General features: G+C 42.1%; 1 protein-coding gene across 14 annotated transcripts in view; it reads right to left on the reverse strand.

Moving 5' to 3' along the window:
• The window catches only part of CALD1 (caldesmon 1), a 188592-nt gene that overhangs the window by 33502 nt on the left and 127489 nt on the right, over positions 1-27601 (reverse strand). For 12 of the 14 annotated variants that reach the window (XR_003233001.2, XR_012002475.1, XM_072762992.1 and 9 more), the window contains 2 exons: positions 7398-7544; positions 2259-2703 (listed from right to left, as the gene is read on the reverse strand). Coding sequence is in view for 12 of the 14 variants with exons in the window: in XM_072762992.1 (XP_072619093.1) it covers positions 2259-2703; positions 7398-7544 (592 nt within the window). In the remaining 2 variants the exon portion in view is untranslated. Of the gene's footprint in view, positions 1-280; positions 356-1685; positions 1993-2258; positions 2704-7397; positions 7545-27601 lie in introns of those variants that run through there. The other 2 variants (XM_025984494.2, XM_072762996.1) reach the window with 2 other exon arrangements.

The following is a 27601-nucleotide window of genomic DNA, read 5'->3' on the forward strand; positions in this document are numbered from 1 at the left end:
GACCCACAGCAAGAAAGACAATTTCCAGCACGCTGTAATACAGCTTCCAATGCCCTCTGATATTTTCTATTTGGTTTCGTGTTCTAAAATGCCCATTGGCACACTTAACTACCTTCGAGGTGCTCTAAGTTGATCTCACCATTCAATGAATCACGAAATCAAGTCAGGGCTTGAAAAACACTGGATCAGAGGTTATAATTTTGAGATCAGCAGACCTGAAATGTCATGGAACACTACTCTCTGTTGCTTTATGATTAGGTCATTTCTCAATAATATTTACCTCTTTTTTGAAGGCAGGCTTGTCTTCTTGGGACTTTTCTCTCTGAGCTTGTGCTTTGGCCCCCTTTTCTTCTTCCTTTTTATTTTCAAGAGTGGCAAGGTCACTCGTTTAAAAGAAGCCCTTTCTAGCTTACAAGAGTGAGAGGGTGCTCAGGTCACTTTGCATGTGGCTTAGGATGCTGCTGACTCGGTGCTCACATAACTCTCAGTGTCAGTGATTCTAAACAGCAACGTGGGATGGTTTCTTTCCACCACATTTTTTTTTCTCGTGTGCCTGCCATCATGCTCACTGAAATCTAGCGTGACGTGGTGGTCCTTGCGCATGTTTGCAAACCTCATGTGTGGTCTGGTGCATTTTGTTTCTGATCGTCTCAAATGTAGCTGTGCTCATGAGCCCCTTGTAACAAGCAAGAGTGAAAGACAAATTCGGCACAATGCAGACTTAGTGATAGAGAGTTCTCTCTGCAAAGGTGAATATGCAAGCATCTCTTTCTTTCTTTCTTTCTTTTTTTTAATTTTTTTTTTGTGGAGGTAGGGATGCAGGTAGTGGTTAAGTAGAGTGTTTTAATGTAGGCTTGCAGACAGAAAAAAAAATCTTTCACAGCTTGCAAACATCTCCCTCCACCCCCCTTTCACCTTCTCAGGCTTCATGAATTTGTTTGTGTCATCCCGATGGTAAAAAAACAGCAAAATGTATGCTATTAATTACCAGTCAGTTATAAATTGATGCTGCCCCCCCCCCCCCTGCCATGAACGGCTTTCTGCAAGTCTACATTAAGCTCAGGTCTACATGATGGCAAATCATGGTTTTGACATACTTAATGAAAGCTCCACACCAGCTTCTTCCCCTCCTTTATTACCAGCTGATACTGAGGGGCTTATTTTTGCCTTCTTAAGGTGAAATTTCTGATCATGAGTCTTTATATCTTTTTTCCCTCCCCAGCTTTTATAATTTTTAATTAAGTGCCAAACACATGGATAAGGGGAAGAGCTCTGGTCCTCTTGCCTCATGCAGACCTATGATAGAGGGCAGTTGTTAAAAGGAATGAATGTAGATGCAGGCGCAGAATTCTAGGTCCACACAGCACCTCCAGGTTTATCATCTTTGGGTCAGTTCATTTTTCCGGTATTCATAACAAGCAAGCACAGAGCAAATAATTTCTCTCTGGCTGTCCCGGGAAATTTGGGTGATTGAATACTTAGCCATCGACGGACTGATGGCACTAATTGCTTCCTGCTTGCATATTGCTACAGCCGAGAAAAATGAACAGCTTGCCAGACCAGCAAGCAGGGGGGCGGGGGGGGGGGGGGCGCTGCAGGAACATGCCTCGCTCCCAAATCTGATGTGCATTACATTTCTCGTAAGTCACAGGCATCACACAGTTGGTGCAAAATGTGTACTGTACCTGTTTCTTTTGCACAGCTGTCTGGGGCTTATCTTCTGGTGCTGTCTTTTCATTTCCCCGTCTCCCTTCTAGTTTCTCCTCTACCTTTTCCCCTTTGCGCTTTTTCTCTTGCATCTCACTTCTGTGCTCTTCCAGCTGCCGAAGTTTCTGCTCTTCTAGCTTAGCGTTCTCCTCCTCCTTGGCCTCGGCCCGCTGCCTCTCCTCGGCCGCCTTTCTCTCTTGCTCCGCAAGCCTCTCCCTCTCCCTCTCCCTCTCCCTCTCCCTCTCCCTCTCCCTCTCCCTCTCCCTCTCCCTCTCCATCTCCATCTCCCTCTCCCTCTCGGCGGCTTCCCTCCTCGCCCTCTCTTGCTCAGCTGCTCTTTCCTCGGCTTCCCGCCGGACTTGCTCGGCCGCCTCCCTGCGCTCCTGCTCGGCCTTCGTTGTGTCCCCTCCTTCCTCCTCCAGCCTGGCCGCGGCCTCGGCTGGACCCCGCGCCCCCCGCTCCTCGGGTCCAGGCTCCTCTGCACCGCGCTGCCCGGGTCCCCAGCGCAGGGCCGCTGCCTCGGGGCCTGCACCTGCCGCCGCCGCCTCTACCTGATTCTCCTCCCGGCTCCCTGGCTTTGCCTTCTCTTCCTCCTCCTCTTCCTCCGCCTTCCCTTCTTCCTCTTCCTCCTGCTGCTTCTCCTGCGTGTCCCTGCAGTCGTTCTTCTGCTGGGGCTTGGTGGCCCCCGGGGGCCCCGCGAAGGCGTACCCCTCCTGGCCAGGCTCACGCTCGCTCTGCTCGCTCTGCTCGCTCTGCTCCTCCTTCTCGGCGGCCTCGCCGGGGGCCGCGTTGTTCTGCAGCCTTCTGCTGCCCGGCGCCGCGCTGGCGTCTGTCGCTGCCACCGTGGGGTCCAGCTCCCTCTGCCGCTCCAGGGCCTCCTGCAGCCGCTTCTGGCGCCTCTCCTCCCGCCGGGCCAGGCGCTCCAGCAGCGCGGCCTCGTCGTCGCCCTCCACCGGGGCGGGTGTCGCGCCGCTCTTGCCCTCCTCGTCGGCCACACTGCACAACACAAAGGACACCAAGGACAGGGGGCGGGTCAGCGCGCCCGCCGGATCGCCGGGCCTGGTGCGCCCAGGGCGCAGGCTGGGAGGCTGGGGTCCCCTGCCCCCCCAGGCCAGCACCCCATACCACCATCGGGCCCGCCTGGCTCTCGGCAGGCCCCCCCCCACACACACACAGGCCTTGGTCCCCCGTCTTTCTCTGGCCACTGGCATCATCCCCACTGGCCAGAAGCGCTTTGGGGGCTAAGGCCTCTTGGGAGCAACCATCAAACAAAAGGGGGGAGCATTAGTGTATATATACCTCGGCCCCCTCGGTCTTTGGAGTTGGGTAACCCTGAGGTGCCTGCGCCCGCTGGGTCTCTGAGCACCCCCCGGGGTAGGAGCAAGCCCCGGAGTCCAGCGTTGGCCACGAGATCTTTCTTGGGTGGCTATCCCTTCCACGTTTCACCCGAGATGCCCTCATGTGCCCCTGGGAACCGTTCACAGATGAACCACTTGTGCTTACATCCTTTTTTTTTTTCTTAGTCTTTATTTATTTATTCATGAGAGACAGAGACAGAGAGAGAGGCAGAGACACAGGCAGAGGGAGAAGCAGGCTCCATGCAGGGACCCCGATGTGGGACTCGATCCTGGGACCCAAGGGGTCACGTCTTGGGCCAAAGGCAGGCGCTCAACCACTGAGCCACCCAGGCGTCCCTGCTTGCATCTTTTTGTTTCAGAATCTGCTTCTTGGGTGACTCAAACTAAGATAAGGATCAAACTGAGAAATGAGTGAATGCCTCTATTATCATAGAGTATTTCTACCTGTCGCCACGTCACCTAGAATTCCTGAGCTGGATCTGTGGGGCGCAAGGTTCTCAGAAAGGAAGCACGTGTACATCCTGGTGTGGGGATGCTGTCCTTAGGTCGGTGACCCTCGTGGCACGGACGTCTAGCCGTCCATCACAAATCGTGCTCCTCCTTCCACAGCCCCAGGGAAGTAATTGCCCATCAAGGATTATATTTCCTGCCTTCCCTTCTTCCTTGTACCTAGGGAGAGCCATATGTCCAGTAATTTCCAACAGAGTGTGAGCGGAAGTGATGCTCTATACCAACACAATTCGGAAGAAGTGCAGGGACACCTGGGTGGCTTAGTGGCTAAGCACCTGCTTTCAGCTCAGGGCAATGTCCCGTGGTCCTGGGATCGAGTCCTGCATCAGGCTCCCTGCAGGGAGCCTGCTTCTCGCTCTGCCTGTGTTTGCCATTTTCCCTGTGTCTCTCATGAATAAATAAATAAAATTGTTTAAAAAAAAAAAGGATCAGAAGTGCATTCTCTACCATTACTATTTCTGTCTGCTGACTAGATCAGAAAATTTCAAAGCCCCAGGATCTGACAGAGTCACAAGAAGAAAGTAGGTGACCAGTTCTCTCTACTACTCAGTTCTGTCTACTACTCAAAAATACCCACTTTGGGCTCCTTTGTGTTGCTGCATTAAATTACTAAAGTTTGGGGATGCCTGGCTGGCTTAGCGGCTGAGCATCTGCCTTCAGCCCAGGGCATGATCCCGGAGTCCTAGGATTGAGTCCCACATCAGGCTCCCTGCATGGAGCCTGCTTCTCCCTCTGCCTGTGTCTCTGCCTCTCTCTCTGTGTGTCTCTCATGAATAAATAAATAAAATCTTTAAAAAAATAAGAAAATAAGAAAAAATAAATTACTAAAGTTTGGAGCTCCTTGTTGGAGCAGCTGACGTTACCCTAATACGTATACCATCTGCACTCTTTGTCAAGAGTTCCATGAAGAAACGGTCTCTTATCCTTCTCTATAGTAGACAAAGAATAGTTAAATTTGATATTTATTAAAAAAGAAAAGAAAATTTCTAAAAACTAAACTGGACCATATCTATCCCCTCACTCGCTATTCTAGCTCAAAGCCAGGGCTGTTGGTCTCCCACTGGAAGGAAACCACCAGTCATGTGATACCAGAAACTGTGACCAGAGTTGGAAAAATATGTCTTGCACTGTTTAGAAACTCCATCAAATTTCATGGTTCATACTGAACCGGGCCCATTTGAAGTTCGAGTTCACTTAATTTTGGAAAAACATTTCGCATTTAACAATAAGAAATGGTAGAGGAAAGGTTAGATTTTAAGTTTTCTTGGCTTTAACTTTTGCTGTAGGTGCTGTAGGAACTGCCTCAATGAATTAGACAGAAGTATTAAATTTCCCTAAAAATACAAATAACTTAAAATTGAAGGAGAAAAGTCTATATGTAAGGAATTTGGATCAACTGAATTAAAATAATTTTTAAAAGGTTCCACAAATTCCAAAGTGTTAGCCAGACGAAACTAACAGATAGGGACATCTGGGTGGCTCAGTAGGTTACCCATCTGACTCTTGATTTCAGCTCAGGTCATGATCTCAGGGTTGTGCCACTGGCCCTGCTTTGGGCTCTATGCTGAGCACGGAACCTGCTTAACATTCTCTCTCTCCCCCTCTGCACTGCCCTCCCAATGCTCTCTCTCTCAAAACAACAACAGCAAACGAGATTCTACTGGATCTTCCTTTGCAACAGTGATTGTCAGTAGAAGTTGAGTACCCCTTGGGGTTGTCCAGCCCCAAAAAGAATGCTAATTCTTGGGTAATTAATATGTCAGAGACAAATTATATGTTCTCAGATCTGACTATGCTTTACTGAAGGAGCACCTGGGTGGCTCAGTCAGTTAAGCATCTGCCTTTGGCTCAGGTCATGATCCTGGGGTCCTGCATTGGGCTCCCTGTTCAGCAGAGAGGCTGCTTCTCCCTCTCCCTCTGCCCCTCAACCCAACTCCTACTCATGCTCTCTCTCAAACAAATAAATAAAATCTTAAAAAAAAAAAAAAAGAATATGCTTTTCTGAAAAAGAAGAACTTGTGAATCAACCAACAGCATGAAATAACTAGAATAAATGGGAAAAAAAAGAAGAGAAACCCATGTAGGAGCAGGAATTTAAAAGCAAGAATACTACTAGTGACTTTTAAGCTGCTGTTGATCACTCCCTAATAACCAGATTCAGAAAAGGCCTTAGAATGCCATTTTAAAACTTTTCCTTTCCCTTCCCCTTCAGCTCAAAAACAGAAAAGGCGGTAATGACTATGCAGGCCTCTTCTGTAAGGCTCTGATACGATTTTCCTGATAATAGTTAAAATTAGGTGCTTATTATGTGCAAGGCACTCTGTGTTTCATATATAGTGATCTCATTTAAATTTAACAATATTCCTGAGAGAGAGAGACAATTTTCATTTCCATTTAACTGAAGAAACACAGGAAAAAGCCAAGTTGGAATTCAGAGCCAGATAGTGAATGCCAGAGTATATACCTACAAGCCCTTTGCCATATCTCCTCCCTAATTAGGAGCTGCTCCCCAAGAAACAAGGTCTTGACTTCTCCATCTAACCAATAGCTTTCCTTATTGAATTCATCCTGCCTGATAGTATTTTCAAGACTTTCAGAAACCTGTGTAGCCACTCACTCATATTGAGGTTAAAGAGGCCAGAACCGTTTTCCTCTAGATTTTCTCGTTAGATTGACTTAAAGGAACTATCAGCAATGCCCTCCCAATCTACACAAAATAAAATAGACTAAAACCAAAACCACACACGAGATCTTGTGTGGTAGTTTCATTAGATTTAACCAATCCATAATTGCAAATAAAACTTAGTTTTTTTCTCCATCCCCACCCCAAAATATTCTCATCTGTTTTCTACCTTGGGGCATATAAGTGACATATACTACCAAGTGGCATGACGAACTATATGCCCTTGCATGTATGAACTTATAAAAGCCCATTTTGAAGAAGTTGACCCTAGTAAGGGTTTTCAACTGTCCTGCTCACTACCAAGGCCTGTAAGAGGAAAAAAATGTGCTACTGAACTCAAAAGCTTGTTTGAATAATTACATTACATTAAGCAGGATTCTGAACCTTGCCGAATATTGTAGTGATCAGAGAATACTGATTGAGGCTATAGATCAGGAGAAATAAGACATTTGTAACTTATGTCTACTTTAATTATTCAAGTCTTGAGCACCTGGGTGGCTCAGTGGTTAAGCGTCTGCCTTCAGCCTGGGGCCTGATCCTGGAGACCCGGGATCGAGTCCCATGTCGGCTCCCTGCATGGAGCCTGCTTCTCCCTCTGCCTGTGTCTCTGTCTCTCTCTCTCTCTCTCTTTCTGTGTGTCTCATGAATAATTAAATAAAATCTTTTAAAAATTTTCACGTCTTACTTGCTACTGGTAGGCACAGAGGACTACTAAACTAATAAATCTTCAGTTCAAAACAGATGACAATACCTAAAGAATGAATACAGTTTTCCTTATTTAAAGGTATAACCCATCATATTTAGTAAATAAAAAAGATTACTAGACTATAAAATAAAATAGAACACCTTCAAGTGGGGTGTGTTGAAGGGATGAGAAGGGGAAGAGAAAAGAGTAGTGGTGTCTGAATATCTAAATCAGTTTGGCTGTCCAAAAAACAAATAAAAATCCATCCATCCATCTATCCATCAGTTGGACTGTCCAATCTCATTAGGCACCTACAATGACCACCACATGACTGAACTAATTGGATCGAGAGAGTTGAGCTGGGCTGAGAAGGGAACGCTTCGCCCAACATATTTCCTTCATTAGACAGGCTGAGAAATAACTTAGAAATTGTCCATTCTGAAGAGGATGGTACCTGTTTTGGGCATTCACCTCCACCTGGTCAGTCACCTGCCCCAGGGATTCCTCCTCCTGCTTCTGCCGCAGCCTCTCCTGCCGGGCTCGGCGGCGCCGTTCCCGGGCGGCCTCTTCCTCGTCGTCGTCATTCCTCTGGTAGGCGATCCTGCAATACGACAAGGACAATCTCCTGAGCATGCCAGCTGCTGGCCACTTTCACCAGCTTCTTTGCAGGATAAGCCCGGAGACCCTTCCTGAGCTCAACCACTGAATGAACCAGAGAGTTCTAAATGGATCCTTTTATTCCATATAAAGACTTGGTCTGAATAGTTTTCAAACTTTTAAGTATCTGAAAAGCACGAGTCTAATAGGTACAGAGGATAATTCACAGTGATCAAATAGTAGCTGAAGCTAAAAAAAAAAAAAAATCTACACACAAGCAGGAGACAGTGGGTTAGCATCTTTAGATTTCTTTAACCAACCTGATTATTGACATGTTAAGGTTTAGAAGCAGAAATCAAAGCATTGAACCAAAAAATAATCAAAACACGTATTTAAAAGGTTCAGCATGGTGTATGGATTATTTGTGTAGACTTTGTCACAAAGGACAGAAAAGAATCAAGTCATCAATCCAGGATTTTGGCATTAATGAGCCCAAACTGCTAATTAAAATTGAGAATATGATACCTTCCTTGTTGGCTTGGATTTTATTTTTTCCCTTCAGTTCCTTTTCACTGGTGAGAGGGGGTGCTATTGACAACTGAGACAAGGGCTTCCAAGTCGGTGAGTGTGGCTCTCTGTAAGGCTGCCTCCTTTCCTTTACAACATGCACTGGTATCTTACCACCCACACGTTGGGCCTACCATGGTAGTCCCAGGTGTATATCATAGAAACCCAAGAGCTGAGGTACATAGAAGATGCATGGAGGGATTTGCACACATAGGTGTTATTCAGTTTTTGTAGATTCGTTTGAATCAAGTATCAATTTAGGAAAATTATACTATCTCTATGTTGCATACATTTCCATTAATACTTATTCCCAAATAAGGAAGTGGAGGTGGGGAACTATAGATGTCCAAACTCAAGAGGAAATGACCTGCATGGTTACCCTGGCTCCTTGTGAAGGAGGAGCTCATACTGAGATACAGAGAGCCAAGGACGCATGGCTGGGCTGGCTGGCCCCCTGGCCTTGGGACAGCCAGCCTGGTGCGGCCATGGGTTGGGATGATGCTGCATTGTGCGGTGGCCCTGCCTTTTACTTTATGCAGTTAAAGTGCTTTTATCATGTTCCTTATCATGCTCCTTACATGTTCCTTACACGTCCACAAATAGACATCCAGGTATGTGAACATTTCATGCTTATAATTCTTTAATAATGACAAGCCTAAAATAATTTACTAACAAAAGAAAATAAAATGGCAGAACTGTATAATTGGTACCAACAATAGGTACCTGCTAGAGCTGATGATGCTTGTGTTAGATTACAAATTAGACATTTTCAGGCTCAGATCCAGACTTTATTTCATCTGTTTCTGCCTTCTGACTTCAATAATAAGAACGCTATGCATGTCTTTCACCTATACAAAACAAGATTAACAATCCCAAAGGCTGGTTGGTTTGCTCTTTGTTACTTCAGAAAATCTGACTTCATCCTTACTAAAATCTGCCGGTGTACAATACTCAAATGCCAATATAAATAAAATGTCACAGTAATTCTGTGAAACTGACTGGTTTATTTCTACCAGATATGGAGAGGAGGGTGGTGTGATGTCGTTAGAGGAGGACTCAGTAAACCTGATTCCTAGAAATGCTCTCTTCCTAGCTGGCAGCCCTTTAACCTAAGTTAAAGTCCCTTGCCTATAAGTGCATGACAATCCAATGAAATCTTGGACATGTCACGGTAAGGCATTCTACAGTGCAATACTTTGTTGTTATTAGCAAAGTTCAGTTGAGGAGGGGCTTTGAGAGGAAAGAGGAGTTCAATTTTAGACTGGTTGAATTTGAGGGGACAACACGACATGAATCGAGTGTTCCTTTCAAATTCAATCACATTGTAATTTGCAGTCAAAAGCCCTTCCCAGTGGTTTGGCTTTAGCCTTCAGATTCTTGGCCTAATATTACTTTGGCTTACTTCTCAGTAGACAGCTTTAACCACAGCAGGGAGAATGAGTCCTTAATGACTGCTTCCCAAGCTAATCAAACAGAAAGGCTTAATTCGCTCTTCTACATCTCTGGATCAGCCGTGAGGTCTTGGCTACTACTTGGGGCTTTTCTTTTCCAAAACAAGCAAGAGACCTAAAAGCTCCATCTGGGACATCCTAGGCTAAAAACAACTCCCCCATCCCCCACCTTCCCCTAAATGGAATCTCACGTGGAACCCTCAATTTCCCACTACATTTGAACAATTTGAGAAGTTACTGTCTTCAATCTCCCATCTGCCCAACTAGATTTGCCTCCTATCCACATTTCTTCACCTTGGATTTCTCCTCAGAGGGCTGGCCTGAGGACCAGATCACTCACTCCTCTGTCTCTTCTAACTCTTCTTGTTTTGATTTTCTTCATTGATAGCTCCTTTTCTAGGATACACAGTTATCAGAGCTAGATTTTTAAGGATCTTTTATTACTACTAATAAAGAAACACATTAATGTTTTTTTTCAAAGTTAAAAACAAACAGGGAGCCAAAATACTTCCAGGGTATTTTGAATCACAACATGCCCAGTTGCTGGCTCTGCCCACTTGACTTTATAAGTGAAATTCTGTCCATGCCAGATGCTTGCTATGTGTGGAAATTCTTCGACTCTTAAACTCCCTACATGAGCCTCAGTAGTTGCTCAGCTTTTAGGTTTCTCCCATAGCAGCTTACCCTTCACACGATTACCACACGTTTATTTAATCTTTCTTTCAAAATGGAAAACAACGCAATTGTTTCATTTTTCTGATTCTAAAAGTAACATACATTTCTTATTTGCTTACACCAGACACTACCAGATGCATGAAAGAGAAAGTGAAAATCAGCTCCCTAATCACACCACTCAGATATGCACACGGCTAATATCTGATATATTTTACCAGACATCTTGTTATGCATGCATACTTTTATTTATTTTTTTAAAAGATTTCATTTATTCATTTAAGAGAGAGAAAGAGCATGAGTGGCAGGGTGGGGAAGAGCAGAGGGAGAAGCAGAATTCCTGGTGAGCAAGGAGCCCGATGTGATGCAGGGCTCGATCTTAGGACCCTGAGACCATGACCTGAGCTGAAGGCAGACGCTTAACAGACTCAGCCACCCAAGTGTCCTGATATTTCGATTTTTAACAAACTGGGATTGTGTTATAGGTAGCACTTCATAAATAATTTCTTTACTTTATTTATGACTATTTTTAACAAATTAGCAAAACCTAATTTTCAACAGCAACATAGTATTATTCTATGTCTAGATCTACACAGCAATTATATTATATTATATGGATGTACTATAATGCAACCTATTTTCTATAGATAGTTAAGATTTTTCTAACTTTATGTTCTTATAAACAAGGCTGCAAAGGACATCGTTATAGATATACTTTTATCATTTGTCTAGGAAAAATTCTTAGAAGTTAGCATTTCTGAGTTTAAGAGTATCTTCATCTAAAAGGCATGTCAGCAAATTGCTCTTCAGAAAGGTATATAGCACCAGCAATGTAAGTGAGTGCTAGTTCCACCATAAGCAGAATTTGTCCGAAAGGACAGATGAGTACACAGCATCCTTAATAAATCCAAATGTTAGCACACTCTCTGCTTTACACTCAGATAAAACCAAAATGTTAACATTTCTGATTTTCCGCACACCAGATGCTGACTAGTAAAAATCATACCCAACCACCCACTGGATTGTAATAATAAAAGTGTATTGATCCCTTTGTTCCTTCTGTGAAACTTCAGCAGATGCCAGCAGTAACCAGTCCAGTGATATGCTGCTACTGCTCCCAGATGACTTGGGGGATCCCCCTCAGAGGGACTCAAAGTTCCTTTGAATCATCTGAGAATGACTAAACTATGTTTATTAAAAATTTAATCATTTGACTGTGATCTATTCTTTTAAGAAACTGGTAATTCAAAAATGATAGGGAAGGCACTTCTATCAAACAAAATTTTTGATTGTCCAGAATTGATGATTTTCCCATCCATGCTGGGTGTAAGCAGGTTCACCATGGAGTATTACACCTTGTTTCTGCTAACTACCTTCGCTCCTCTCTTGGAGAATACCTGGGGAAAGATATGGTCAGCATTACCACTGGAAAGCTAGTGCTGCTAGGAGCAAAATGGCTCATTAAATATTTGTGTGTGTGTGTGTGTGTGTGTGTGTGTGTGTGTGTGTGAATACATGTTAAAAAAATCTCTAAAGTCCATAAAAATTACATGATGTTATTTGATTGTGTCAGTGGTATGAAAAAAGCAGAGACGACTGGTTTTTCTTTCATTCCCAGAACCAGCAGCTTAAAAGCTCTGGTGTTATAAGAAAAAAACACAACTATGCAATGGGAAAACCTTCTTGGAATGCTATGGCTTTCACACCAAAGACGTTTTAAGTTTTTACCACTAGAGCTCTATTGCCTCAGTATATTCAAGCAACAAGATAATCATGTTACATGCTGTGCCATTTAGACAGAAAGTTCAAATAAATAAAAGTACTGCATACATGGCAAATAAGGAAATCACTGAGGAATGAGTGTCTACGTTTGGATGGGCCATGGTCTAAATGGAGACTAGATGAGAGAAAGAGGAAGCAGTGAAGCTTCCACAGTAAGACACCGGAGCAAGGCACCAGTCATCTCGCCTCAGTGTTCCCCTCAACCCGTTTTCCCCATCAAATCTTTCTCAAGAATTGTACAACATCAAAAAAAAAAAAAAAAAAGAATTGTACAACATCAGCAAAATTCTTAGAATTTCACCTATGGTATAGGCTGTTTCGTTTTGTTTTTATCCCGTGCTCCCCACACTCTGAAGAATATTGCCCTATTTCTTTTTATCTTGTCTTTTTTACATTTTGCTACTTTTGATTTGAGACTACAGTACAAAGTTTCCAAGCAAAAATGCTGGCAATGTATTTTATTAACCAAACAAGACATCTTATCTGGAAATCGTGTTTAAAAATAGAATAAGGGAATGCAATCACCACTTTCATGGAGGGGGAGGAAGCTGATTTTATTGCATGTTTAGGAGCATGAAAGACCTAGAGAGTGAAAAAGGAGTATGACTGAGTCTATAATGAATACAAATTTACCTATTCTATGTTGATAATCACAGTACTAATTTGAGAAATTAACTGGACAACCAAATAGTTAATCATGTTTGGGTTTGCAATCTTGCTAGTCTTTTTTTTTTCTTTAAACACATGTGGCATATATGATGCAATTATTTTACAATTAAAAAAAAATCTAATAATATATATTTGATGATTTTCAAAATCAGTTCACCAAGACACAATTTGTTCTTATTGTATCCTGCACAGGATCCCTCAGTGTATTTAACCATTTTCCTACAGACAGACTTTTGGGTTTTTCCCAGTTTTTCTCTGCTGTCTACAGTGCTGCAATGCCTTCTTGTGCACCCCTGTGTTTTTATAGGGTAGATACTGGGAAGTGGAATAGTACATGTTCATTTAAATTGGAAAGATTCTGTAGTTGTTCCAGGTTGTTCTAAGTGGCAAATTCCCCCATGCTCTGTCATTTCAAATAACCAAGACACAGCAACGTATATTAAGATGTTACTTAGCCTGCTAAGGCTACTGCTAACTGACAGGACCAGAGAACATATTGAATCTTCTATATCTTGCATGGTAATGGTTTCTACTATTTTGAGAATGTGGATCCTTTTAAAATATCAAGACGGGTGCCTGGATGGCTCAGTCGGTTGAGTGTCCGACTCTTGGTTTCCGCTCAGGTCATAATCTCAGCATCATCAGGCTCCGTGCTTGGCAGGAAGTCTGCTTGAGATTCTCTCTCCCTCTGCCCCTCCCACTCGTGCTCTCTCTTTCTCTCTCTAAAATGAGTTGCCCTAAAAAAAAGTTAAAAAATAAAATATCAAGAAACATTAAGATATCATGACAATTGCTTCTATTTTTGATGTTTACTAATAAAATGTTCTATAAAGTGTCTATAAATGCACACTACATAAAAGAGAATCTGTCTTACAAGCCACTGCATTTATATATATTTGAAGCACAGTCTTTCATACCTAAAACAGTTATTTGTCAGACTACAGACCAGACATACTTGGTGTGGATATGAATCTGGAAATCTCTTCCAGTACCTTCACCACTGGAGCACCACAGTGCACAGCAAGAGATTACAGGAACCACTGAATAGACTTTGAACTGTCACCTTCCAACCCTTTTGCTTTTCCACATTCCCCATGCTTCGTAAGCACACCGATACACAGATACACACGCAAATCCACAGGTTAAGTGAGGAAAGCCACAGAGAAAATAAAAGGCTCAAGGCACTAAAATGAGGCCTATTTATTAAACACTTTGAAAAAAAAACCCACCATGGAACCCTTCACGAATTTGTGTGTTTTGCACAAAAATTGCAAGCATAGGGGCCATGCTAATCTCTGTATCACAATTTGAGTGTATGTGCTACTAAAGCCAGCACGATTTTATTAAAGACTTAAAGAGGTCCCCATTCAGATCAGTTTCTAAGTCTACCTGCTTTCCTTAATTGCCTGTGCCACATTCCTATATTTTAAAAAGAAAATATGGCACTTATAATTCTAACAGATTGAATAAATTTGCCACCTCAAAGAAAGCATCCTACCAGTAGGTTACCATTTGCAAATTCACATTCACTTATAGGCCAGTAGGTAGTTAGTTGAGCTCTCAGATGGGCTCTCCCCTCCCTGCATCCCACACCACTTCTACTCTCATATAAGGAGTTGTCCAAGAGAAGGGGGCGCTGGTAGAGAGGGAAATTCCAGGTTGTAACTGAGACACTGAACCACTAACATTTTCCTGTCCCCAGCTTTCTGCAGCTCTACACTCCTCACATAGGCCAGATCCAGGAGAAGACCTCAAGAAATAATTACTACTACTACTACTACTACTACTTCTCTTTTTTCTTCTTGTTCTTTTTTTTTTAAGATTTTTTATTTATTTATGAGAGAGAGAGCGAGAGAGAGAGAGAGAGAGAGAGAGAGAGAGAGATGCAGAGACACAGGCAGAGGGAGAAGCGGGCTCCATGCAGGGAGCCTGACGTGGGACTTGATCCCGGGGCTCCATGACCACGCCCTGGGCTGAAGGCAGTGCTAAACCACAGAGCCACCCGGGGATCCCCTGTTCTTGTTCTTCTTGTTCTTGTTCTTCTTCTTTTTTAAATAACAACTTCTTAGTCAATTACTTTTTTCTGATTTCCCACACTCTTGGTTCTACATCACTGTTTTAACCTGGGTCTCAATATAGGACCCAACTTAGAGTTAAAAACCTCATGTGGGTTGAAGATGTACTCACCAACTGTTAGGAGGCAAGATGACTCATACATACTTTCATTATTCTTTTTCATGTACCAAAAAACCCTGGTGATTTTCTTTCATAATATGAAATGCAAGCAGAATCTCTAAACATATTCAATCAGCTCTGTGAATTGCTCAAAAGCTTTTAGCAAAATCTCAAGCAATGCTGTGATCAGGAGGGAAAATCCAAGCTACTGAAATGAGTCATATTTGCCCTGTAGATTTACTGTATGTTTGAAAGTTAAAAGAGGTTTATAGCAACATTCCAAGGCTCTTAAATATGATTTTGTTTATATGTGGTGTCTGCAAGATGTTGTGGTTTCATTTAATGCACATAAAGTCCAATTCTGAATGTCTTCCCCTTGAATTCCTTAAAGAAAGGCATTAAAAATTACAACGGAGGAAAAAAAGATCGAGAAAAAGAGATTTTTCAAGGCAGAACATGTTTAGAAACAGATTAATAGCTAATAGTCTATTGGTGTGTTAGTCATTATAGGATAGAATGAAAGAAAATTCCTTTGATTTAGAGTATTTTTTAAAATTTTTATTTATTTATTTATGATAGTCACACAGAGAGAGAGAGAGAGAGAGGCAGAGACACAGGCAGAGGGAGAAGCAGGCTCCATACTCCGGGAGCCTGACATGGGATTCGATCCCGGGTCTCCAGTATCACGCCCTGGGCCAAAGACAGGCGCTAAACCGCTGCGCCACCCAGGGATCCCGATTTAGAGTATTTATATTGAAAAATATTGTTACTGTTTATTATAGATATTGATATATTTTATATACATATTTTTTTTTGGTAGGAAAAGAAGGTAAAAATAAGCTGAATATCACTGTATAATTCATTGGTATATCAGTGGTGTGCCTTTTCTCAGGGTGAAGGCATATAAGGGGGATGGTACAGTACTCTGAAGAAACTCATCCCGGACAAGAGCTATGTTCTATTTCATCTGTTCCCCCTTGTCCCACCCCATCTCCACTCACCCCCACCCCACTTTTGAGAATTACTAAAGTCTGCACAGCAAACATAAGTTTTGCATCCCAATAGTAAGACACTGTGTGCTTCCATCCTTCAGCGTTCTTATACATGTCATCACTGCCAGTTGTCACCCCCTTCCACATGCTTCAGATGATGGTGACATTCCATAATCACACAGGCTTTATAACCACAGACCATGGTGGGGAAGCAGGTAGAAAGCAACAGAAGACAGTGAAAGACCAACCTCTTCATCTTGCCTCTCTCTACACTGCAACTAGCTGGTTCTTAGCATCATGAGGACTGCAACATCCTGTTCTAAAAACGACATCAGGTCTGACTGAGCATATGTGGTCGGAAGAGACCTGGGGGCCCTGTGAGTTCTGACTCTGATTCGGGGTTGTAAGGGCTTGATGGGTAACTAAGGGCTTCTGGGCACATGATTCTCAGAATGGTCTTGCCCTCAGGTCGGCAGATGCCTAAGTTGAGAGACTCATTTCTGAATCAAGGCAGGTAGCACAGCAAATTGTTTAAAATATGGATTTGAATTGTTTGGGATTGATATTTTATTATACTTGCTTAATTTTAATTTTTCTCTAAGCTAAAAGAAGCATACTATCCTATTTCTTTTTTATTTTACCAGAGAATTTATTTGTTATTTTTAAAAATTTACATTCAGTTTGCCAACATATAACACCCAGTGCTCACCCCATCAAGTGCCCTCCTTAATGCCCCTCACCCCATTACCCCATCCCCTCCACCCACTTCTCCTTCTGCAATCCTGTTTATTTCCATTTATTTCCCAGCGTTAGGAGTCTCTCGTGTTTGTCTTCCTAATTTTCCCCCTTTCTCTCTCTCTTTTTTTGATTTTATTTATTTATTCATGAGAGACACAGAGAGAGAGAGAGACAGAGACACAGGCAGAGGGAGAAGCAGGCTCCTTGTGGGGAGCCAGATGTGAGACTTGATTCTGGGATTCCAGGATCACGCCCTGGGCTGAAGGTAAATGCTCAACTGCTGAGCCACCCAGGCATCCCTCCCCTCTTCCCTTATGGTCCCTTTCACTATTTCTTATATTCCACATATGAGTGAGGCCATATGATGATTGTCTTTCTCTGACTGAGAAATCATTATTTCAATTATTCAATTGAATATTATTCAATCATTATTCAATCATTATTTCACTCAGCATAATACCCTCCAGTTCCAACCACATCAGTGTAAATGGTGGGTATTCATCCTTTCTGATGGTTGAGTAATATTCTATTGTATACATAGACCACATCTTCTTTATTCCTTCATCTGTCAAAAGACATCGTGGCTCCTTCCACAGTTTGGCTATTGTGGACACTGCTGCTATAAACCTCGGGGTGCAGGTGTCCTGGTGTTTCACTGCATCTGTATCTTTGGGGTAAATCCCCAGCAGTGCAATTGCTGGGTCGTAGGGCAGGTCTATTTTTAACTCTTTGAGGACCCTCCACAGTTTCCCAGAGTGGCTGCACCAGTTCACATTCCCACCAACAGTGCAGGAGGGTTCCCCTTTCTCCACATCCTCTCCAACATTTGTTGTTTCCTGTCTTGTTAATTTTCCCCATTCTCACTGGTGTGAGGTGGTATCTCATTGCGGTTTTGATTTGTATTTGCGATCAATATTTTAATGAAAAAGGTATTTAACATAACATACGTTGTATCTGTAAATGAGCGTATAGTGTGTATGACACATGACCACTTTAAAAGATAATGAAACGGACTACCCAGCTGAAATGGCACCAGCATCCTGGAGACCCCTATGTGCCCTCATCACTCTCTTCCCCCTATCTCTGTTTAAGTGCATCCAAATAACCTCTAACCCAAATTTGGGGTTATTTTCATTATTCTCCTACTTTTCTTTGTAGTTTTATTCCCACTATACGCATCCCTCAACAATTTATTTTTTAGTTTTGCCTTCTTACAACTTAATGTAATAACACTATATGCATTCTATGACTAGTTTCTTTCACAAAACTGTGTTTTCGAGATTCATCTATGCCTATATGAACAGCTGTAGTTTATAATGACAGATGAGGCACAGGGTTTTCCAAACATTTCTTGAGACTGGGATTAATATTTAACTCTTTATTCAGTTGGTACCATTTTCTTTTTGAAAGTACATTGAGGTTAAGTGATATTCAGTAGAACTAAAGGAATAGAATCTGGATTTGCTTTCTTATTGAATTGCTATTTTTAAAAAAGATTTTATTTATTTATTTATTTGCAAGATAGAGAGCATGATGGGGAGGAGAAGAGGGAGAGAATGCAAAGCTGAGCTCTGAGCCCAATAGGGGATTTGATCTCAGGACCCCAAGATCAGGACCTGAGCCGAAGTCAATAGTCCAATGCTTAACCGACCAATCCACCCAGGAGTCCCCATTGAATTGTTATTTTTATCACAGTTATTTTTGAAAGGAACAAGGCATCTGTCAAACCTATTTAGTACAGATTTTGGAGGAATAATTCCATGACAGTTTCCTGAGATAAAACTAAATAAAATCTCTTTATTTTGTCACACACAGACAGGACTGCATTTGCACCACTCCTGCTATCCTGCCCTGTTAAAATAATAAGCTTGGTCACATCCAAACAGGTCACTGTTTCATTTATAAATGTTTAGGAGGCGTAGGTATGGAAAGAGCAGGTTGATGATGGAGAAGATCTATTTTGCTCCTCACTTGGTTATTCAAGATAAACTTTGGTCAAAATGAATGAAAAGGAGTAAGAGAAAAGTTCAAGTGGCCAGTAAAAGAATTAAAATGAAGTAACCAAACTTTCCTCTCTTTCAACTCTTATTCAACTGGTATGAAGCATGGCTAATAGCAATAAACCCGTTTACTGTATTTTCATAAATATTACCTTTTCTTCATCCTCAACCTAGGATTCTTTGTCTAACAAGATATACTAATAAGAATCTTAAATAAATATGGTCATTAATTAACATAGGCCTTTAAAAATATTGTCAATCAAAAGTAAAATATGACTTGAGGCTATTTCCTGACTGCTGTATCCATTAAAGGACAATCTTGCTTTCATGAACACAGTAGATGTGAACAATCAACCTTGGGCTGAATTTTTTTTTTCAAGTAAAACATGTTAAAGTAATTCAGACCCAAGTACCTATGACTGGCAACACTACATTTTTGCCAGTTCTATCTTTTCCACAGGGGTCTGGACCTGGATATATAACTCATTCAACATTGCCCCAGAACAGGGTGTAGGGTGACCTCCACATCCCACTGGCCTGTTTGGAACAACCACATCTGACCGCAGATACATATACAAGCAGATTCTTTTCATAGCCAAAGACTCTTAAGAACAGAAATTGCCCTTCTCATCTTTGAATGTAAAATTACAAACTCATTTTATATGAATCTTACACTCAGTGTGATCTGGAAATTCAGGTCTTACTCCCAAATTTAAAATATTTGTGTGATGTGGTACAAAGGTCTGTAATTTCACGTGGTGGAGATTCTAATTACAGTACTATCAATAGAGCAATTGGAAAAAATGAAAACAAGATGTCCTTAAATGGAGATTATGAACCTGTGATTAATTAAAGGGAATCCCTGGTAAGGGGAAAGTGGTATTGCAGACATGCCGACGGATATGGTACATGGCATGTGGATAGTGCTAACTGAAGTCACATGTCCCATGTCAGCTGAGAGGATTCTCCGCATCCTCTCTAGACAGGCAGTGCTTACTGCAGGAAAATTTATGGGTAATAGATTTTCATAACAGGCCTTTTATGATCCTCTCCTCCCCCAAAAGTACCCTCTGGAGCTTTCTGCTTCCACTCTCATTTTTCTTAATTGGAAAAAGATTTACTGTTCATTTCCTCTTTCCCGGTACTCTCTGCTGGCTCCACTTCTTTCCGTTCGGTGGCATAGCCTTCCATCCCCCTGCCCAACCCCCTCTCATCCTTCCTCTCTTCCTCAGGAACAGAAAGCTCCACTATACTGATAAATAGGACACTGGAGCATTGTTTCTAGCACCTTTGCTGAAATACATATCACTCCGACAAGAAAGCATATTTTGGGGTGATTACTACCTTCCTGACCCCAGAGGTATTGCACAAACTTACCTAACGCCAGCTGGCTAGTAGTTCTCCTCCAAGTGCTAGAACTGCAAAGTTCTGTTTATAAGTGGTAGCAAAGAGAAAGACAAGCCTTGAGTGGAGACAGGAAATGGAAAATGATGGGCCAAATCCTGGATGCTTGGCCCTTTGGAAAGAACATTTATTCTTGCAGGGGACTTGGGAGCCAACCCTTGCTAATGGGTCCAATCTCCCTACTGTTGGGAAAAGAAGTCAAGGAGTTTGCTCTGCACTTGGTGGATCATCTTCCTAAGTCAACAGAAATTTTACCTAATACTGGGCCTGCTCGTTGCAGAGGGGAGAAAGCAAACACCTATTTGTTTGGACTTGGGTAAGAGCCAGCCTGACCAAACCAAAAGACTTCCATGCTGAAAGACTCTCTTTGAGTTAATAGAAGACTCCTATAAAAATGAGAATATTTTAACAGAGTAATATTAAATGATGAAGCACTTCCATTTGTGTGTGTTAATTGAATTAGAATCCCCAACAGCTTAAGAATCAGACAGCCTGGGCTCCGAGAGAGGGAGACACGGGCATCAGAGACATTCTGGAACAGTATTTAAATAACTCAAGGGTATCTGCTATCTCTCAAGGGATAGCAGATTTCTATCCCAACGATAGATTATTAACCAACAAGCTTATGCTGACTTCCGACTAGATACTAAAGCAATCACTAGTTCCTTAAAACTGTTACCTGGTACAGGAGGCACTGGTTCAGTAGGGGAGATAACGGACTTTACCCTAAAGATATCCTATTTTCTAACCACAAATTACAGAGTTATAGCATTGGCACTGGCTGATCGGTTTCTAATCTTGTGTACATTTTTCTACCCAGTCAAAGCGTTGGTCCATGTGGGACCTAAACTCTGAGAGGACAGTTAAATTCAGGTGGGACATCAGGTGGGGAGCTGTGTGCAGCAAAAGGGGCTGCCTGAGGAGTCTAGATTCTGAGGATGACATGGTTGGTTTCTGGGCCAGTTATGAAGATAGGGTCTTGACTTGTGGTAGTGGGAAACTGCAAACAGATCCTCAAGTGGCCAGAATCAGAACATCCACTCAACAGATATTTATTGAACATCTCCTCTGTTCAAGACACTGAAAGTGGAAACCAAGATGAATTAAACTCCTGAAAGGAGTTCCTAATCTGGTAGGGAAGCAAAGACATGGGGTAAGAAGGTAATAGCAGGGCAGCCCGGGTGGCTCAGTGGTTTAGCGCCGCCTTCGGCCCAGGGCGTGATCCTGGAGACCCGGGATCGAGTCCCACGTCGGGCTCCCTACATGGGGCCTGCTTCTCCCTCTGCCTGTGTCTCTGCCTCTCTCTCTCTCTGTTTCTCTCATGAATAAGTAAATAAAATCTTAAAAAAAGAGAGAATGTAATAGCAGATAAAATGTGGTAGATATCATAGGAGACTTACTGATACAGTGATCTAAAGTTTAGAGGAAGAAGAAGGTATTGCCAGCTGAGAGATCAGAGAAGGCTTCATGGAGGAAGCAGTATTTGAGCTGGATCTTTTAGGATTGAGGGGGTGGGGGAACGGAAGAGGCCCTACCCACATACAGAGAGCTCAAATGGTGAGGTTGCAGAGTCAGGAAATATGGATGTGGAAAAGCAAACAATTCAGTCTGGCCAGGGCTCGGAGTTCACGAAGGGCATTAGTGAAGCTCCAGTTGTGCTTGGCAGACGCAGAAAGGCAGCTCCCCATAACTGAAGAGTAAACCAAACATTTTACAAAGCTTAAGGAGAGAGGCTCCTTCCATGGCAGTAGCCCCAGGGAAGCGCACAGAGAGGATTTCCTAGTTTCTGTCTCCACTCCGGGTATTTCATTCACTCTGCAGCTCTCCCAACAGATAAAGGGCCAGCTCCCCAATATCAAGGGCTCCATATATCTTAGCTGCAAGAGGAGGCTGCTTCAGTTCAGCAAATCCAGCCACCATTGACAACAGTAGCACTGCAAAGGATCCTTCAAGAGCCACACACTAGGACTTTCCATTTTCTAGAACAGCATCTCTGTCCTCTTATTTTTGCCACCTTCTCCACTGTCTTGTACTCACTTTGCCCAAAGAGTTAAATCAGATTTTCACTTCTGCTTGTAAATAAGGTCCCAGGTAAAAATCCACAAATGTGGTGAAGGGATGAGATATTAGGACCATGGAATAATTAAACTAGAAAGGATTTTGGAGGTTATTTTCAACCCAAGCTCCACATTTTACACATGGTAACCTAGGCCTAAGAGGTGAAGTGATTCATTCAAGTAATTACAAAATCAAGACATCAGATGCAAGTCTATGCAGTTCCCATCACTGTTCTCTTTCTAACCTATGACACTGTATGGGCTTGCTTAGGGCACTCCAGATCAGCAAAGAGGGTCAGTCATCTACGCCAGGGACTAGAAAAGTATGGCCCAAGAGCCAGATCAGCCCACATTTTCTTTTTGTAAATAGTTTTACTGGAACATAGCCATGCCCATATTGTCTGTGCTTTCACACTCCCATACCACAGTTGAGTAATTATGACAGAGGGCGTATTTGCCACAAATTCGAAAATACATACAATTTAGCCCTTCACAAAAAAAAAGTGTACTGATCCCAGATCTAAGTCAATGGTGTCAAGAAATTTTATAGTGTAAAATTAAGTCAAAAAAATTAAGTGTACACACAAATATGCCTATTTTATTTATTTACATATATTTATATATAAACATATATATACACACACATATGTGCATATGCATAAATAAATCAGTATTTATTTATAGTGTTGTCCTAAATTTTTATAGATCTCTAAAACACAAACAGAAATTTTAAAAAGATAGAATAAAACAAACAAAAAAACCCCCAATAATCAATGTTTAATTTATCAAGAACTCTTGGTTTAATAAGTTGTGATCAGTAATTTGAAGGTCTGGCTGTAAGTTCAATTTATTTTGACACTTGGTTTTAAATGACAGCCAAAATTTAACTTTTTAAAGAGCCTTTAAAAGGTATGTAGATTCAAATGGAAAGAACATATCATTGGCTTGGCATATTGATGCACGATATGGATATATCCAACCTCCCCCACCAACCATGCAGTTTTTTGATGAAACCTGCTGAGAAAATTTATATCTACCCTGATGTCAACCAGTTGTTCATCCAGAGTAATCCAAAGGTGTTTTATTTTACATGTTTAGTAAATAGCTTCAATTTTACTGAAATGCTCCACTTGGGACATTGTTGAAGAGCTTAGAAAATGTTTCCAAGGTGAGATGTGAAGCTCTGATAGTCCTGGTAGGTTACATTACACATTTACCTCTTTTTCAACTACAAAACCACAAAAAATGGGGTCGTTTTTCAAAAGACCTCTCTGTGGCATGAGTTTCTTCTGAAATGCAGTTATGTTCCCCCTTTCTGTTGAAAATTTGCCTTCACTGAAAGAAACAAGCATGTGGCTGTGGAAGCAAGCACTCATATGTGCTCACAGCATTAGTGACAGGTCTGCCACGATCTCATGGTCTTCTTGGGCTCACAGGATTAGTATTACCTTCAATCTGAAGCTTCTGCAGAAATTCCACTCCCCACCTCACTCCCCTTCTCTTTTTAAAATAAAGTCTACCAGGGCGCCTGGGTGGCTCAGTCTGTTAATTCTCTGCCTTTGGCTCAGGTCATGATGTCCAGGTCCTGGGACAGAGCCCCGCATTGGGCTCCCTGCTCACTGGGGAGTCTGCTTCTCTCTCTCCCCCCCCCTTGGCCCCTCCCCACTGCTCATTCTCTCTCTCTCTCAAATCAATAAATAAAATCTTTTTTAAAAAAATAAAGTAAATTCTACCCCGAATGCAAGGCTCAAACTCATGACCTGGAGATCAAGAGTCACACGCTCTACCGACCGAGCCAGCCAGCTGCCCCTGTAGAAATTCTTTGAAGTCCAGAGATGCAAGCCCATTGTGTGAAGGTCAATTTCATTTAAACTAGATAAACTATATTGTCCACAAATTCCCTTATCCAGTTACAAGTAAACTGCAAGGAGTCCCAGTATGTGAAAAGGCAATGGCAGTCCTCCCCTCTGGGGATGGAACTATTGCTCTTCCCTCAGGACCAGTCACATGTGGCTGGAAAGACAGACTGAGTGAAGGTGCCATTGCAAGAAGGTATAATTACTATTGGTCAGGCTTTCTTTCCTGTTCTCCTAACTCCATTTTATACTTGCCTGCTTTCTTTCCTTTGATCAAGCTTCTACTTAGAATGTTCTTTCCTCCTCTCCATTTTTACCTAGAGCCATCTTCTCCATCCCCAAGACCAGCTCAAGTGCTACATTTTTTTGTGAAGTCTTACCAGCCATAATGGAAGTCAACTGCAAGGAACTCTTGCCCTCCTGTGAAATCTCTGTTGTCATTTCAGACATTTGTCACATATTGCCTTGTTATTTGTATATCATCCTATCTCTCATGTCCTGTTTATTGAAAGCAAGAGTTATGTTTTATAAACACATTTTAGCCTTCCTCCCCAATTGCGCTTTGCATAAAGTAGGTATTTAATATGGTTTTTTGTTTTTATTTGTTTGTTTGTTTTTTGTAATTGAATTCAAGAAAGGCATGTGGCACAAGTCACTGAGCAATGGCAACTATGGAGGCTAATTAACAACGATGAAGCCTGATTCAATTCCTTGCATGTGAGGTGCATTGCCTAAGTTCACATGGATTTATCTAAGTCAGACATTGAAAGGATAGCTAGGCCAATGTGCAGCCATTTAAAAGTTCTACAGTCAGGGGTGCCTGGGTGGCAACAGTTGGTGAGCATCTGACTCTTGGTTTCGGCTCGGGTCGTGATCTCAGGGTAGTGAAGTTGAGCACCATGTCGGGCTCCGTGCTCAGTGTGGAGTCTGCTTAAAATTCTCTCTCCTTCTCCTTCTGTCTCTCCCACTCATGCTCTCTTTCTCTCTCTAAAATAAATATATCTTTTTTTTTTTTTTAATTCTAGAGTCAAATACAGAACAATGATGCCCCAAAGGAAAGATCAATGAAATGTGACTCCGTTTCATGACCAGGGAAAGATCAACAGTTCTATACCAGGCTCTTGCGTATTTACTGAAACATGATGTTTAAAGTTATCGAAGCTTTACCAATGGGAGAAGTCTACCCAAAGTGTGTTCCAAACATGCATGTGCTTTTTTGACCACAAAAGCACGCAGGGTGGGGTCATTTTCCAAAAGCATATTCAGAAGCTTTGTGGGTTTCCAAGAAGGCAGATGCTCCATCCTGGCTTGTGAATATGAACCAGGAAAACCTGGCTCTGCCCACTGCCATGCTGCATGGGCCATGGGGCTTGTTCTCAGATCATGATTTCTAGAAGCTGAAACCTGATCATTCATCAGGGGAAGAAATAATCTCTCAGGTTTAAGCTTTAATTATATGAAGCGATGGAACAGAGCTCCATTAAACCAACCTAGGAGGGAGAGCGATAGCTCTATGTCTCTATGGAGACAGAAGAGGACTAGCAAAAAATATGGGAAGTAAAACCCAAACCCTTAACATTTCTCTCAATTCCTCTCCACCGGAAGTTGTAAGCAACCATTCGTTAAAGCCTTCTGGCCAATATCTGCCTGGGTAGGTACCTAGAGAATTTTGCTCAGTGGTCTACAATGCAGAAGTTTTAATGCATTTATTATAAATCTGTTTCTCATTTGTATGCTACTTTCTCTGTAGGTGGCATTATGTTGCAACTATACACAGAAAGTCCCCTTGAGATAGAGCTGAATAATGTGTTTTCCTAGTTAAGAAGAACCAAATGGTTAAGGACAGGAAAGATATTTGACTTTTAAACTGAATCAATAATCAGGGGCTAAAGTCAAATTGAGTCAACTGGTGTTTTCCAGTTTGACTGGGGACCCTGGCCTGCTTTGAGAGCTTGTGTGTGAGTGTGTGTGCCTGTGTACACCTGCCATCAGCCTATCTCTGTTCTTGTCAGATGATTGGCCTTGGCCTTGGTTTGGCTTATGAACAGAGCAGATGTTCTATATTTCCCTGCCCCTCTAGGGTATGTGTTTCCCCCCATAACTCCTCTTGTATCATCTTCCCTTATAAATTCCTTATACCCCTCTATATTCTCTCTCCTCTCACTACGAAGCCCTAGTGTTGGTTTGGGCCTTCTGCAATGCCTATGGAAAGCACAAATAATTCAGTACAAGTAGGTGAACTAAGCAAGTTTGATTTAGCAATGCCTTTAGAAATGTTTTCAAGTGCTCTAGTCGAAACTGATTCTGCAATTCATTGGCTAAATTGTCAAGATAGCCAAAAATAGCTAATTCCACTGTACCACAGGCTGTCTTGTCGCTTTTACATTTAATATCAGAGTTAGGCTTTTAAAATTTGTTTAATGAAAGAGCCAAAAGAACAGTTCTATTGTGTTATTAAATGTCTCAAAGTAGCACATTATTTTTGATCCAGACATTAGTAGCCCGACCTCAAAATGACATTGGATTACAGGCTTGTGCTCTCTAGAGTTATACTTCGAAACAAAGCATCCAATGGCCCTTTACAGACCCCACTGTATTTGACCTCACAGAGGCCTTTGACATTGCTGGCCATAGCTTCCTTTTTGAAATTCTCTGCCTACCATTTATTTTGTAGCTTCTTTTGTGTCTTCCATTGGATCTCCTCCTGAGCTCTATTCTTCTCTTACTCAACATCCGTGCTCAGGGTAATTTCATCTATACTAATAACTTGCTAGCCAGTTTTAAGGTGATGATTTTCTAATTCATATTCCTTGCTCAGGCTGCTCTCCTGAATTTCTATATGACTTTTCTTCCTTGGTAATGAAATTTCCAGTAAAGAAGTTAAAAGCAATGAATTATTCTGGACGTTAAATTAATCTGTGACTCTTTCAGAGTTCAAAACTCCTCCCCATGCTGGTACCGCACTCCCAGTACCAGAAGATCGTGGGTTAAAAATATTTTTTTTTATTCCTCAGTTATATCATTCTATCCTTGCCACAGATAACAATTGCACAATTTCCAGGATGTAAAATTGACTCACTATTAAAAGAAAAGCCAAATAAAGAAACATTTATTAACTAAATTTAAATATCAAGGGATGAATAATTTCCATAAACACAGAGAAAACATTAAGATTGTAACTTCACTATTTGACATTGGAAAGGATACATTGTTTTTTTTACCTCTCAGCAGAGAATTTCACTTCTTGTATGCAGGAGAAATGAAGTGGAGACAATACCCAATGTGTCTACAAGTTGATTTTGGTTGAAAGCACAATTCCCTACTGTTAGGCTTAAAACAACTGAACCGAACCTCCCAATCTGAGAGGAAACCTGTCTGACCTGTTTCATATATATATATACTGTATTTTCTTTAAAGGTTTCAAAACATCAGAAAGGAAAAGAGCCTGCTCCTGCTGTCTGGAGGCTGGATGACACAATAGAGGATGAGACTGGTTCTCAGCCTCAGCTGTACATTAGAATCAGCTGAGGGAGCTTTTAAACATCCCTCTGCCCTGGGGCACCTGGGTGGCTCAGTCGGTTAAGCAGCCAACTCTTGATTTTGGCTCAGGTCATGATCTCATGGTCCTGGGCTTGAGCCCTGTGTCGGGCTCCATGCTCAGTGGGGAATCTGCTTGGGATTCTCTCTCTCTCTTTCCC

This window comes from Vulpes vulpes, chromosome 7, assembly GCF_048418805.1.
Source record: "Vulpes vulpes isolate BD-2025 chromosome 7, VulVul3, whole genome shotgun sequence".
Classification (NCBI taxonomy): Eukaryota; Metazoa; Chordata; class Mammalia; order Carnivora; family Canidae; genus Vulpes; species Vulpes vulpes.